The following is a 15606-nucleotide window of genomic DNA, read 5'->3' on the forward strand; positions in this document are numbered from 1 at the left end:
CGGTCGGGAGATTGAACGGCTATTCGCTAGAATTAATTCGAGAAGAAAGCGGTTGCGATCGGTCAGTACAGAAACCAAACTGTCCATGGGAGAGGAATCTCTTCCGTGATGTTGGCTGTGAATGTGGTCACCGGTATCAAGGTCAACGACAGGCCCGAATCGTTCGAAAACGTTGAAGGCGCTTAACGGAATCTCCGCTTATGCGGATATCGAGATTCTCTTATATTCGATGGGAGAAAGCCGGCTAAATGTGGACTAAAAAACCATAATCGTGCGCGCAGATCCCGTTTCGTCCTCGAAACGAGTCCACGGAGTAGTATTCGGTGTTGCGCCGGCCGAGGAAGGTACAGTTATATCTTTCCTTCGGCGAGCTCGAGTCGAGTCATCGAGTAACGTTGGATTCGTAGCATCGCCAGCGCGCCGTGTTCTTTCATTTGATTTGATTTGATTCGAGCCAAGCGTATCGTCCTTTCGCATTCTCTTCGCTCGACCGTAGATTCTGTTGAAACGGATGGATGTTCGAGGGACATTTTCCTTTTTTCCCTGGTCTCTGGTCGGCGAGAGCCAACGAGAAAGTTGCAAAAATGCGGGGGAGTCGGACAGAGAGGCTTGCAATCTTACGGTCGATGGCTGATCGGCCGTGGCCGCGGGGTTATTGGCACATTGGAGGTCGACGAAGCTCGCGGTCGTTCGCACCTCGGTTCGTTCGAAAGGACGAACAACGCGAACTCGGAGCCTCTGCTCCTCGATCGGCCGTTTGTCCCCGCTGGACATTTATCGGACGCGTCCGTTTCGAATGAAACGAGAATTTAATCGTTGCTTCGCCGCCGTCGTGTATCGGAAAAAGGGCTAAGAATTTTCCATCGTCGAACGATCACTTCGCCTTGCCAACGAGGAGACGCGGTGGTATTTAATGAAACATTTTTTCGGTAGCAGACAACAGGATTTTGCGTGAATGTTTTAATTTCGTTGTGACTCGCGCCCGCCCGTTCGACGGAGCGAATAACAACGATATGTAAATTACCGTGCCGGTTTCAGAACAAGAATACATATGTCAGAATAAATAGATTCGGCTTATTAGCGCCGCCTATCGCACTCGCAATCTTGAAAACGAAAACGAGCGCAGCGAACGAGACGCGGTTTCGCCGGCTTCCTTACGAAATCCGTTTGAACAACAACAAGGACCGGCGCCTCCAGTCGAGACACCGTGTGTACAGAGATTCTTGAAATCAGTGATTTCACCGCGAACTTTCGCAATTCGTACGAACCTAGATCCTTCTGTCGAGAATGAAATCGGTGCAGAGATTTCGCGAAATTCGAGCAAATTTTCCGTTCTAGACGCTCCGAATTATGTTGTCTGTCCGGCAGCTAATCGGTTTTCGTGCGCCGCATGCCTGCACGCCGGATATTCTCGCTTGTTCAAATTACGCGAACGAACGTCACGCTATTCCAGGTAATTAGGTGATTTATTGATCCGAGAATGATTCATTCGAACGTCGAACGAGACGGAAAAAGACGAGAATAAAAACACTTTGAATATTTAGATCCGTCGGTAGATCACGTTGAATAATTAATTGGCTCGACTGTTGGCCGAGGTAATCGTGCTATCCAATTTATACTTTATTAGCGCATCCGGCTCGGAGTTCCCCGTCGGTTTTCAAACTTGTCGGATTCGCCTTTGACCAATTGAACGGACGGACAATAACTTCGTGCAACCGGGACGGTTTATCGGGCCGCGTTATCCGAACGAATTCCTAACGACTTCGAGTGAAAACAAGTCTCTAGCTCATCAGGAAGTTAGTTTAAAATCAGTTGCAAAATTTGCCACCGAACAGACAGACAAACAAACAAACAAGAAAGCTAGCTAATAAAAACGTGGTAATATCGAGCGAAATTCCAACGATTCGTCGTTGGCATCCGTTCGAAATAAATAAAGCTGTTCGATTTCGTCGAACGAACGGTAAGAATTGATCTCCTCCTCGGATTGTCGCGATAGTTCTCGGGCGCGCGAGGAGCATAAGCACGCCGTTGCGCCGACTATTTTTAAGCCAGAGTGGATCGATTAAAAAGAAAGATACAATTGCTTTGCGCAGGAACATGATCGTACTTCGTATTCACGGCGACGAATTGATGTTCGGCGGCAGTGGAACCGTAATGACACACTCGCCACGTATACCTCAGATGGAGATGATGAAGGTCCACATTCCGTTCACCTTCAAGCTTCACGAAAGTTTCAAGAGCACTTACGCCGGTGAGTTCACGACAACCAGCCCTATTCTTTTCGCTTCTCTTTTCCTTCTTGCGCTTCAACTTTCCTTTCTCTTTCGATTATACATTATCGATACGTGGCAAAAAAGTGGCGAACGATTCGTCGGTGTGTTCTCCACCGTCGCGTGTGTGTCGCATACTGCTCGAATTCGCATCAACCGAAGATATAACACGGAAAGTTAACGAGGTGTGGGTTAGCTCCTCCTCCTCCCCCTCCCTCCGTCGGGTGTAATTAGCTCCGAAATATTACCCCCCGGGGGGCAATCCAAAAGCCGTCCGTTGGTCGCGCCTGTCGCAGAGAGAGAGAGAGAGCCCCGTAACTCGCCGTAATTCGAATCTATTCACGGGTTTTGTCCATCGAAGCGTTCGAGCTGCTTTATAAATAAAACATGCTCGATTCGAACGCGGCTCGAAGATCGCGCCGATCTTGAATTATTTATGCGCGACGAAGAAAAAAGCATCCTCTATTAACCTTCCTCTGCCCGACGCGACGCGACGGTTCATCGCCCTTTACTTTTCGTTATTAGCTCCTCCGATTAAAAGAAAAACCCGACTCGTCGTTAAGATTTCCTCGAGGTTTCCTGGTCACCGGTTGCATCTGTAGCGACGATTCGTCAACGATCGCGGGTTTCTACAGCTGCTCCTCGAGGATACGCGAGGTTCGGTTTCGTAAGCTCCCGGTGGAGCAGATTAATTAACTTGAAGGAACAGAGCCCGTACGCTGCTCGACCGGACCGAAAGTAGGTTACAGACACGCAGCTAAAGGAAAAAAGATGACGCCCCTTCCTCTTCGATCCCCCACCTCTTCTCCCGTCGCTCTCTCTCTCTCTCTCTCTCTCTCTCTCTCTCTCTCTCTCTCTCTCTCTCTCTCTCTCTCTCTCTCTCTCTCTCTCTCTCTCTCTCTCTCTCTCTCTTTCTCTCTCTGTTCAAGCCTCTCGATCGGTATGCAGGTGTGAAGCCACCTGTAGTTACGAAACGCGTTACCTTGACCGCTTGGCCAGGTCATCGTGAGTCATTTAACCCGGGGAGACGGCGATCGACGCCGGCCACCGTATCGTTTTTCTCGATTCGCTCCCATTCCCTTCGATTCCTGCCTCCGATCGATCTGAACGATTTTAGCAACGTTCTTCGTATGCGTCGCGCGCCACACGAGAATCACGGTACGTACACACACGAACGTATAACCGCCGCGGACAACAGATGCTCTTTGCCCTGGAAACGTTCCGATTCCCCCCCTCGCCGAGTGCCACGCTTCGTGGCAAATAACCTCGGCGAAAGAAAAGACCTTTCCTGTTGTGCGATTTGCGAGGTGAACGTCCACGGAAGACTATCTCGCCTTGCGTGGGCGCGGTCTCGACGCTGTCGATCTTGCCGAGAGCAATGGAAGATCCCGTGGAACGCTTACGGCGGTGGCATTAGCGATCATCTCGGTTGTCGACGACGCGGGACAGTATTGTACAGGGTGGCAAGAAATAACGGAGTTAAACATTTCTTATTACAATTCTGTCAAATCGACGAATTTTGAAAAACCAAATGATAACAACCATAACATAGACCTTTAGTATTCATATATTTAAGAAGTTTCGTCGATTTTTGAGGCCAGCGCCTGTGCTCGGCCCCACAAAAATTTGGAGTCATTGAAAAAATCTCTGTACCAGGAGTGGGACCGAATGACGCCAGAAGAGCTGCGGCCCATTGACGACAATTTCAAGACACGTTTGAGCCTCTGTATCGGCGCAAAGGGTGGCCATTTCGAAACTTCTTAAATATATGAATACTAAAGGTCCATGTTATGGTTGTTATTATTTGGTTTTTCAAAATTCGTCAATTTGACAGAATTATAATAAGAAATGATTAACTCCGATATTTCTTGTCACCCTGTAATAGCTCGAATAATTTCCGTGGAGAAACTTGTTTGTTCGTTCAATTAGCCCCGCGGGATCGCCTTTATTCGAGCGATTGCGAATAGAAAAACAGAGCAAAAGAGAGAGAGAGAGAGAGAGAGAGAGATCGTGTACGTAGACGAGCCCGCCAGCTTCGAAATTCCATGTTCGAGATCTCTTCGCGTGAAAAGTGAAATCTGAACGTGGACGTTCGATTGCATCGTGTAGAGTGTAGGGTACATACACGATTCTTGAGAGGATTCGGAGAATTTAGTTGTCCAGCCGCCGCTACGTTCGGTTCGGTAACCGAGCTCTCGGCCACGGGGATTTTGAACGCACGCTGAAAAGTAAACGCGTGTGTCGCCTTGAGCTAGAAATCGATGACGCACCACCACCGGGCTATACGCGTTCATCCCGCTCGCAAACGGTTCTATTCATTCTATTCATCTCGATCCCGAGCCTTTCGAGCCACTCTCGGGGCCACTCTCGTTTCTCGACGGGCGCGCGCGCGTTACCCGGTGATTTTCTCCTTCTCGTCGAAGGTCTCGCGAAACGATCAAAAGTTCATCGGTGTCCATGAAAAGCCTGTTACCGACGGCCCGCAACCTGTATCTGGCACTCGTGTAGCCGGATCGGGGTTTCGCTAATGCTCCCGAACTTGTCTTAAGGTACGTGTCCATCTGAGAGTAAAATTATCGCGAGTCAGTCTCGAGAGTCGAATGGTATCGGGACGCGTTCAATTTCTCCCTTAGTGAGCAACGTCGAGCTATTTATACGAAACTGCCATTACACTTATACAGTAAATCCTCTATAAACGGAAAAAAATATCCCCTCCACGGTAGTAATCTGATCTCGGCTCGGGTATATCGGTGTGAACCACTACTAACGCGACGTGGGGAGTCGCAGTCGTCGGCACAGTTCAAAGGCTCGTGCGTCCTCACAATGTAACACCAATATTAAACCTTTTTTATTATTGTTTACTTTTTTATGAAACTTTCACCAATATATTTGTGGCATTTTTCTGATTAAAATAAGACTAAACACGATATAATTTCAACGGTATTTAGTGGTTTAATTGACGATGAACGCTTCGAGCGCAAGGAAGGACAGCGCATGGGAAAGAAAGTCACGCGCTGTCCTTCTCTACGCTCGGCTTGGCCTTTCAAGCTCAAAAAAACAGACAGACAGACAGACAAGAAAGCGAGCTAATAAAAACGTGGTAAAAATAGTGTCCCTCTACGATCGATGCAAACGAACCTCCCCGAGGCTTTCGCGTCGATAGAGGATTTACTGTACATGAAACAGATGTCAGAGAATCCTCAATTTGCATAAAATCCGCAGTCTACTTATAATTATCGAAATTCATCTGAGAGCTACACGCATGAAGTTCAAATAGACACATACTCGGAGGACTTTCCGAGAGTTGATTCTCAAGTCAATCTCCGAGAGTAACAAATCTTTGAAGTATGTACACTTTCAAATGGACACGCAAATATACATAGAGCATCTTTAAGTCTGTTTCTCGTTACATTCGCTAAAGATGGCTGGCGGAACAAACGATACCAGCAAATGCGTCGAATACATACATCGATACGCGCGTCGAAGTTGAAAGATATCGATAAGACTGGAAAGGGAGAGAGAGAGAGAGAGACAGAGAAAATTCGTCACGGATCGACAAACATCGGTATCGAGGTCTACGTTATCGATGCGCGTAGACGACTCGGTTCGCGGCTATCTGTCGATGATGTTTTATCGTTATCGATTTTCCTTAAAGTAGCTTCGAGAAACTAATCTCTCCCCGACTGCAAAATGCTTCGAAGAAACTGTGCACACGAGTCCACGCGATATCGCAACTCTTCGAAAAGGAAAGTCCCTCTTGGAGAGAATCGAGAGGGAGGGAAACGAGCGGAGATGCCGAAACGTCGCGCGTCGCTCGTCGCTCGTTTCCACGACGTCTATTATTCTACCGTTTGCTCCTTGGACCCACTCAAAATAGAAAATAAATCTGATCCGCGTCGCCGGAGAAAGTTGAACGTTCGAAGCATCCTCGAACGCAATCGGTAAACTCTATGGACCAACGAAATCGATAAATAAAAAAAAAGAGATTGACCCATCTTCTCTGCACTTACGATTACACGTACAGTTACTCGAATTAATATTCGGACACTCTAGAAAAGACTATCACTTTTTTAATGTTGTATCATACGATTTGTACAATTTTTTGGGAGGCTAGAGTAATTAGTTTACTACAGGATGTGAACAAAATATTTTTTCAAAGATAGCAATTGATCGGAATTGTAGAAAAAATACTAAACCTTTTTATGTGGGCCTATATTGAAAATTTAAAGAATACGTTTCGTAGATCTGTGTCAATTAAACATATTCTGAAAATTTCATCAAAATCGGTCGACGTTGCAATGAGCTACAAACGTTTAAACGTGATAAAAATTGCCTTTATCGAAAGTTCTTTGATTTTGAATCGAGTCTGGTCCAAATTTTCCACTGTGCGCCGACGCGACGCACAGTGGGCCAAACCGACGAAATCTGTGTCAAAATCAAAGAACTTTCGATAGAAAGAATGAGGTAGAGCGATGAGAACCGATTTTTTAAAAAATTAAAGCTAAAACTTTGCAGAATATGGGAAAACTAGGGAGATTATGGTACGAACGTTTTTTAACCTTGAGAAAAATCGTTAAACATGTAGAATTTCAAGAAATCGATATTGCAATATCCTGAGAACAAAATCCACGAGAAGTGATGTGTCGCATTTTAAAAAAAAATTTTTCCGCGCATAGCATTGGAAAAACCACACAATTTTCTTGAAGTTGTGCAAGTTTAACGAATTCTTTCAAGGTTAAAAATCGTTCGCACCACAATCTCCATGATTATCCCATATTCTGCAAAGTTTCAGCTTTTATTTACGAAAATTTCATCGCTCTATCTCATTTCTATCGAAAGTTCTTTGATTTTGACACAGATTTCGTCGGTTTGGCCCACTGTGCGGCGCGGAGACCAGCGGGCGCTTATCTTCGCCGCGGTTTCATCTAATATGTACCGAGAATTTCTGCATCGTTCGACGAAAGTTGATACGATGCTACAACTCGAACGACGCAGAAATTCGCGTCGTAGTATGAAACCGTGGCGAAGATAAGCCCGCGATGGATCGCGGCGGAGGCGTTGTTCGCCTCGGTCTCTTGCTGCATAATTGATACATGTGGGTAACAGCTAACAGCGCTAGCCCAACGGACGCAGCTCGACGCGACGCGACGCGTTGCAAGATAAGGTTAGCCGAGACAAGACAAGGGCAGACCGTTTTCGAATTCCAGGCCCGTAGCCAAAGGTGGCCATGTACAAAACCGTGAGGGTCGATAGCAGAGTTTAGTCTCGCTGATCGAGGACGCCGCGCCGTTCTCCTGCTGGAACACGTCGCACTGGCCGAGCCGCTTACGTAATTTTCGTGACAATAGGTTGAAACAATTTCCACCTGGTAAAGCTCAAAGTAACAACAAAGATTTAGCTTTTCTCGGAGCCCATCTCATGTAGGGATACTCGGGTAATGAAATGGCGGACGCTGCCGTCAAGGAGGTCTTTAACAGGGCTTCGGAGTCGGTAGACAAAATTCTCAACTCTCCGACTGCAACTCCTCCTTTTTTTTTACCTCCGATTCCGAAACCGACTCTGACTCTCCAAATTGAACAAATATGTACTCAGAATAATTAAGAGTTCTAATAAAACTGAATAAATAGTTGAAATATTGTATTAAAGTCTAAGAATATGGAACGGATAACTCTGATACAACACAATACGACTGTTACTTTCTCACTTTCAGGAAATAGTTAGGAAATACCACTACCATAATTTTAACTATTTCTCCTCTACATAATGCCGAGGTATACATACAATACGTCTATACTGTAGATCGAATATTAGCAATTTATTTATGTATACATAAATCTATTAACCCTTTGCACTCGAATGGCGACTGTATGGCGCCAGTAAAAATGGCCACACCATAATTCGAATCAGTTTCAATATTATTAAATTCGTCTGTTTTCTGTAAATTTTGAGAAGCTCAACTGTTACATGTGTGTGAGAAAACTGGTTAAATTTCATGTGCACAATGTAAAAAAGATTACATTGAATAAAAATGTTCTGGGTCGAAAGAAATGATTTTGGGTTTCGAATTAAAATTGCTTCGAGTGCAAAGGGTTAATGATTTATAAACAAAAGAGCCAGAGTTGGAGTCGGAGTCGATATATTTTTTTCCGATTCTGACTCCTAGATCGATCTTTTATCTAGCGTTTTTGACCGCTGGAAATCCCCATTTTCGTATTATCGGGAAATGAGAACGCGAATCCCGCACCCTTGCAATCCTGGAGAAAGGAGTCTACCTCCTTAAGACCCCATTCAGACACGGCGGACCTTATTTACATTAGCGTACATGGATTCGTTCACACGCATCCGCGCGGTCGAACAATCAAAAACAAAAATCGCGCGGTTTCCGCCGTGTCGGAACGGGCTTTAAGAATGATTGCCCCCTGCTTGTTAACAGTAGAGACCAGGTTAGTTCTCACTCGACTTCGTAGTGGTCATGTTAACCTAACCCACTACAAATACCCAAGTACAAATTCTAGTGGTCGATAATGACGTAGACGTTGATACGACCTGAATAAATAAATTACAAATGAAGTTTCAACCTGGTCGTATCCGATAAGAGTGTTTGTCGATAAGCCCAGCGGTCGCCTGGGTGTCGCGCGTTTCCAGCATGTCACCCGCGAAAAGTCAAATGCGATGTTTCTTCGATCGTTGTCACCTGTTCGCGACGTACACTTCGAAGAGTTTCAAATGCAGTCCCAGTCCTCGGTCAAATGCAGTTCTTGTTTTATTTTTAAGAAAGTTATCAACAACGAGAAAGCTCTAGTCCTCGTAGCTTTCATCGCGAAAAAAATCGTAGAGCAACCGGTTGTCCCGTCGATGTTACCCAATTCGCGATTTGACTCGATTAATTCTGGTTCCTAAATATAAACGAGAAGAAGAAAGTGAAAACAATATTTCAAGCCGGCGTGGCGTCGAATATAGCAGCGTTCCGGTACGACTTCTGGACCTGTGATTTTTAAATTCAAGGACAGCGCCAAGAGCGAATTGAAAATGTCAAATGCTTGCATAAAATACGTGGGGCCGGAGGGGATGGTAGCTCGAACGGGTCAAGTTCATCGTTTGCTTCCAAAAGTTTGCTCGACGTAAAGCGGCACAGAGAAACGTCTCGACGACAAGCAGAATCGAAAGCTCTCTCTCTCGCTCTCTCTCTCTCTCTCTCTCTCTCTCTCTCTCTCTTTCTCTCTCGTCGACGGTTGTCTGCATTCCACTGTGGAAATACACCGCGTGTTCCTCGCGACTCGCGACGAGGATTCCGGCTAAAGAGTCGACTAGGCATTGTGTAACGCGTAATCGCGATTGGATCGGTAGGGAAGAGGAGCCGAGCTTGTGGTCCAAGTTACGAAAGGGGTAAGCCAACCGGTGACGCAACGTCGCGAATCGATTGCGACATTCCTTCCACCGCACCGGAGAAATAAATCTCGATCGTTGGAACGATACGGCCGCTCCTCTCCCCGTTTTGCAAACGACGTTTTACCTGTTTTCCCTCTTTCATTTCGCTTCGGACGCTGACCTAACCGCTGCACGGTGGGGTCGCAGCACCGAAAACAAAAATTGACAATGACAACAATGACTGCAAATTTTTATGGGGCCGAGCGCAGGCCCTGGCCTCCAAAATCGACGAAACTTCTTAAATATATGAATACTAAAGGTCTATGTTATGGTTGTTATCATTTGGTTTTTCAAAATTCGTCGATTTGACAGAATTATAATAAGAAATGTTTAACTCCGTTATTTCTTGTCACCCTGTATGTACTTGCATAAACATCCGCGGTCTAATAACATGTATGCAACAAGTTTTTAGTTGTAGCAACGTTTCTATCGTCTGCAAGACGTACAATATTTAAATGTTGGTAAACATTGGTTGGGCCAATGTAGTATTATCATACGTAAATTTGTTGCTAATTAACCACGTATGATAATTGCAGGCCCAACGTTGGATATTCGATAGGTTTCCAAACAGTTAGCCAACCATAAATGCTACTATGTACTATGTACATAGGTACACATATATGTATATCCCCTGCCCTAGACGACAGACCCGCTGATTCCGTATTTGAATTTTCATGCGAAAACCCGTTTCGAATTACGGCACCTGCGGTGATTTTAGTTCAGAGGGTCAAAGCCATACGTTTCACTGGGATGTACGCGTCGGATTCGAAAGGGTTAACACTTGAAACGCGTATGAGCCGCTTAGCGTAACATCCTGTCGAATAGGCTTGTTGCGGCGACGAGTCGGATGGCGCAATCGCGACGCGCTGGTAAAAAGAGAAAAGAGCAAAGAGCATTATTTTTTCTGCTCGTGTCTCCGACCAATTGCGCGAAATTAGCCCGACGACTGCAATTACATCTCCCTCTCTTTCTCGTTCTCGCTACGGGTCCCTCCGTCGCTGCCTCCTACTTTCATTCTGGTTCCCGTAACGCGTAATGGCCAGTTTCATTGTTGGGAAAGAACTGGATTGTTCCGGTGACATGGTTGTCTGGAAATAAACAGTCCGGCCGGTTTTTCTGCCCTTTGGACTAAGTAAAAGCAACCTAATTGAGCGGCTTTCGGATCGGTCTCGTTGTCTCGGGGTCCCGTTCCCTACGTTCCGCCAAGTGATCGCTCTTTGCCTCTAATTACAACACCGTTCCAGTTTTTTATTTTTTAATCATTTATTCATACAAGTTGCATCAGCATCTAGGTCATTAGCGACCACTAGAATTTATACATGTGAATACAAGCGACGTGTTTGAGAGGAGAAGAGGGGCCAGTGCAGGATAATGTGTTCAACCGAGAGTGTTTATCCATTTAGTTCTGCATCGAGAGCGATCTCGTCGCCATTCCCGATTTCGATGCACCCAAGACAGAGTCCCCGAATCCTGCGGGACCCGATATAAATTCAAGGCGAATAATTATTAACTAGTTTTCATTGAGGCGCCGATCCGCATTTATATTTAAATGTCGCCCTCGAGATTTCGATTGCACAATTCCGTGCACAGCGACCTTCCTCTCGTGGAAAGTAGCCGATCTTTTCGCGACATGACGCCGCGCGTTGCTTCGACGAAAAATAAACGTCGGAGAAATTTCCGCAAACTTGTTCGAAAGACAATGACCGATTCGAAAAGCGGCACGGCGTCATCGAGCATACGCAGAAATCATTCTTGCGGCTAGGCAAACACTTTCGGAAAGATACTTGCACAAGCACGACCGATCTTCGCGGCGAAAATCGTTTAACGTCGTGCACATATGCACATGTGCAGCTACGCGCTCGCTGTTGCAATTTGCACCGCGGGAACCGTGCCGCACGTGCTAACAAACACCTATTTTTACGTCGATTCTCCCTTCCTCTTGCCTCGTTCGATCTAAGACTTCCCACCGAGATCGCTATAAATATTTCTATCCGTCGCATCACGTCGCGTCGCGTCGTCGCGCGTCACTCGCATCCGCTCGAAATCGAACGATCGATCGACTTTTTCTCTCACCGAAGGACGATGCGATTCGCTTCCGTTCTCCGACGCTCTTGGAACAAATCGATGTCTAGTTCAGAGCTGGGCATTAATCGATTGAAATTTTAAACGAGATTGATTGATTGATGCGTACGATTGAAAAAGGTAGTCATTGGAAAATCGACGACTGATTCAATCAAATTTTTCAATGGAATAAAAAAAGAAATCGTCGAAAAATCGGAGACTCGGAAAATTGGATTCAATCGATGATTAAAACAAGAAGACATTAAAAAAAAACGTAAAAGCACGTAAACATAGTTTATACAATGATTATACAATGATAATACACCTAAACTCAGTTTACATTTTTCTCAGTACATATTCATATAGTTTTGATTCCGTATTTCATTTCTAAATTTCAGCAGTGAATCATTAATCAATTATCCGATTGACGATTACAATTGAAAGGAACGTTAATCGCAATTAATGACTAAACTAGGAGATTAATTGTTGATTGCGATTAACGATTGAAGTAGAAATTTATTCGTTAATCGTTGATCAAACTTTTGCCCAACTCTGGTCTAGTTTCCCAATTGAGTCGTTAACGAAACGATCAACCGCCTTTCGAATTTCCAAAGATATCGCGGATAGGCGCGGTTAATGCACCTGTCGGAATTTGTAAAATTTTGAAATCGAAGATGCCGGTGTACCGATCCGCGGCTCGGCGCGTAGCAACACGGAGGTCCGCGATTCGGCAACAATTCATGGAACGGGAGTAGCGAAATATTTAAAAGCATTGCGAAGTCGGGCCTCCTATTGCGGGCTCCACCGGCGTGGCTCGTTACCGCGATCTTTGCGATTTGAAAGAATCGTGAAACTCGCTGGAAGGACAATATTTGGCCCGAAAAGTCGGAAAAAAGTCGGGCTCAAGAATAAGGCTTCTATTTCATCGAAATGAATCAAAAGCAAAGTGAAAATGCATTTTTGATTTCATAATGTTGTATATAGCTGACGTTAAGACTTTATTTTATGACCTTGAACCCATAAATAATGCCAGAATATTTTTTTCCAATTTTTGGAAACAGAACCTGAACCATAGTCCTGCGTTGGAACCAAACATTTCCAGTACGTCGTTTCTCGACTGCGTTTACAGGTAATTACTAGACACAGCGGATCTTTATACAAAATACAATTTTCCTACCTGAATTACAACAAACCGGAGTGACATAGAAATTGACTCTCTCTCTCTCTCTCTCGATATGTTTAATAGGTTGAAAATAATACGAAAGTATTTTTTAATTCTTTTAGTGGTTTCTAATGTTTTAAATTGCCCATTTTTCTCATAAATGCGTAAATTTCGCTGTCATGTAATTACAGCAACGCGCGTTTCGGGTGTGAAAGATGGTACACAAGACAAGCAAGATTGTGTTCTGTCGTTTCGAGTCAAATATTGATTGTCGAGCGCGAGAAAGCTGCGAAAACCACAAAACGTGTTCGCGTATGGTTCGTACACAATGGAAAATAATTTCGGCGAAAAGATTCGTATCTTCCGCGTTCTTTCTCGTTTCGACGAACTCCGTGGAGTCTCTTTCGACAATGTCGAACCGACAACAACGTTCTACGCCCATGGAATAACTGTTCCGGCCCGGCCACTCGGGAAACCCACTTTTCTCGCAGCATGGCTGAATTCCTAACGAGATAAATCGCATGGTACTCCTTGAGAGAGCGAAGGGATCTTTAGTACATAAATCGAAAAGTAAATACCGATCGACTCGGTGCAACAAATAGTTTTCAAACCGAAATGACTTCCCGCGGGAAGGCTTTGCCTCTTAGAATCCCCTGAAGAGGATGAGATCGATGGAGGGCCGCTCGAAACTACTTTTCCGTGCTCTTGATCGAACGGTGTCCTGTAATCGACGCAAACGAAACCGGATCGAGCGAGTCCAGTCTCGATTCGATCGACCGCAGCAATTAATCGGACTGGCCGAGATATTGGCGGCATTTAGGCTAGAATTTTCCAGGTGCGTGCCGGCACTAATAGCCTCTGGTTTCGAGTCTGGATCCGAGATCGATTTCGCGTTCTCCGGTCGGGAAACCTGGCGGATTTCGACACCGTGACGCGACACTTCAAGGCTACAAGGCCTAAGAAACTGTTACATGTTCGAACATTCGCCGGTCTCCAATGTCCGTTCGCCTGTCGCCGGTCGCCAACATTTTGGAACGCTCGACTCTCCGCGTTGACGATCGATCGATCGTGCCGGGTGAACCGAGTGAACGGAGTAGAGTCGCAGCATCTCGCGAAGGGAGAAAATACACCGGTGTGCCTGACAAAGTGCCCGCTCGGTAGGATCGCTGCCTACGTGACTCTCGGTTCGTAGAGATCAAGCCGAATCAAGGCCGCAGCGAACGGCATCGCGCCACCGCACCGCACCGTGTGTGCACGCCATTCCTATATCGATCTCCATCTCCAGCCGCCGCGGCTCTTTCCTTCTCCTTTTTTCTCCTTTTCTCCCTCTGCTTCTTCTCGCCTCCTCTTGATTCTTTTCCTATCTCGCGAGATCACCCGGTCCTTCTGCGATCGATTCTCTCCTCCAACAACCAACTTGTTTTTACTACCCAATTTGGATCGCTCGAGTTCTCCTAAACAAATTCCGAACAGTTTTATAGGAACAGCATTTGCGCATTCCTGCGCGAATTTGCTCGAGCTTTCTCCGACGAAGCATATCGGACAAATTGAACAAAGAATCTCGGAATTAACACTAGAACTGCCGAGCACTACACGCGATTGACGAAAAACTGCGTTTATTTAGATCTCGTACCAGTTTTGTTTAAATATGTACGCCGATAGAGAAGTAAAAACATTTCTCGGTAAAACATATTTATAATTTTACTATTTCTAAAAGAACAAGTCAGGAGCAAGGCATTTTGACTGATCTGGTAATTCTAATGTTAAGGCGATAGACTCGTTTCCAGGATCGCAAGGGTGCGGGATTCGCCTTCTCGTTTTTCGATAAAACAAAAATGGGGTTTTTCAGTAGTCGAAAAGTCTAGATAAAGGATCGCTTCAGAGCGCTATCTACCTCAGAAGTCCTATTTTTTCGTTTATGAAACATAATTTGCATTATTCGACAGCGTGTAGCTATTTTCATAGCTATATGCGCAGTTGTATGCTTCCGAATAATGCAACTTACGCCTCGTAAACGAAAAAATAGGACTTTTGAGGGCGATAGCGTCCTAAATCTAGCGTTTTTGACTACTGAATTCTTTGTATTATCGAGAAATGAGAAGGCGAATCCCGCACCCCTGCAATCCTGGAAAAAGGAGTCTAGTCCCAAAACTTCTCCACCAAACACAAATCCTTCAGGATACTTTGATTAGCAAAGCGAAAAGTCCGAAGGAAAAGCATCTGAACGCGCAAAATCTTCCATTACCCTTTTCCCTTCACTTAGCGCTTCCCTTCGCTAATTCGTTTGTTCGGGTTCTCGTTGGACCTCGACCTTTGGCATTTCCCCGATAGCGAGCATCGACGAGAATCGATACGTTATCAGGAGGAAGAATCGCGTGGACATGGCCGGTTGTTTACACGGCTATCAGAGGTTCGACGGCGGCTGCGTTGAGTCACGTTTGCGCGGACGGAAGAAACCAGAACAGAAGGAGAAGGAAAGAGAAACAGGAGGATGTGAGTAGGATGACGCGGAGGTGACGAACTGGCAAAAGGTGGACGCCTCGAATGTCGCTCGAACGGATTGGGACTAGGGACTCGGAACAAAGGAGAATTGGTGGCGGCTGTGTCATCAAAGTTACAGGAGTCATCGGAGTCGCTGGAACACCGAAAGAAAGAGAAAAACAGGTCGGGAAATTCTGGCGACCA

The 15606-nt window shown here is 45.5% G+C and overlaps 1 protein-coding gene across 5 annotated transcripts in view; it reads left to right on the plus strand.

Moving 5' to 3' along the window:
- LOC143209549 (cell growth regulator with RING finger domain protein 1) overlaps positions 1–15606 on the plus strand; it is a 33755-nt gene that overhangs the window by 9529 nt on the left and 8620 nt on the right. For all 5 annotated transcript variants that reach the window (XM_076425338.1, XM_076425335.1, XM_076425336.1 and 2 more), the window contains exon 2: positions 2094–2251. In XM_076425338.1, coding sequence (XP_076281453.1) covers positions 2098–2251 — 154 coding nt within the window. In that variant the 5' untranslated portion in view covers positions 2094–2097. The remainder of the gene's footprint in view (positions 1–2093; positions 2252–15606) is intronic.

Source organism: Lasioglossum baleicum, chromosome 6, assembly GCF_051020765.1.
Source record: "Lasioglossum baleicum chromosome 6, iyLasBale1, whole genome shotgun sequence".
Classification (NCBI taxonomy): domain Eukaryota; kingdom Metazoa; phylum Arthropoda; class Insecta; order Hymenoptera; family Halictidae; genus Lasioglossum; species Lasioglossum baleicum.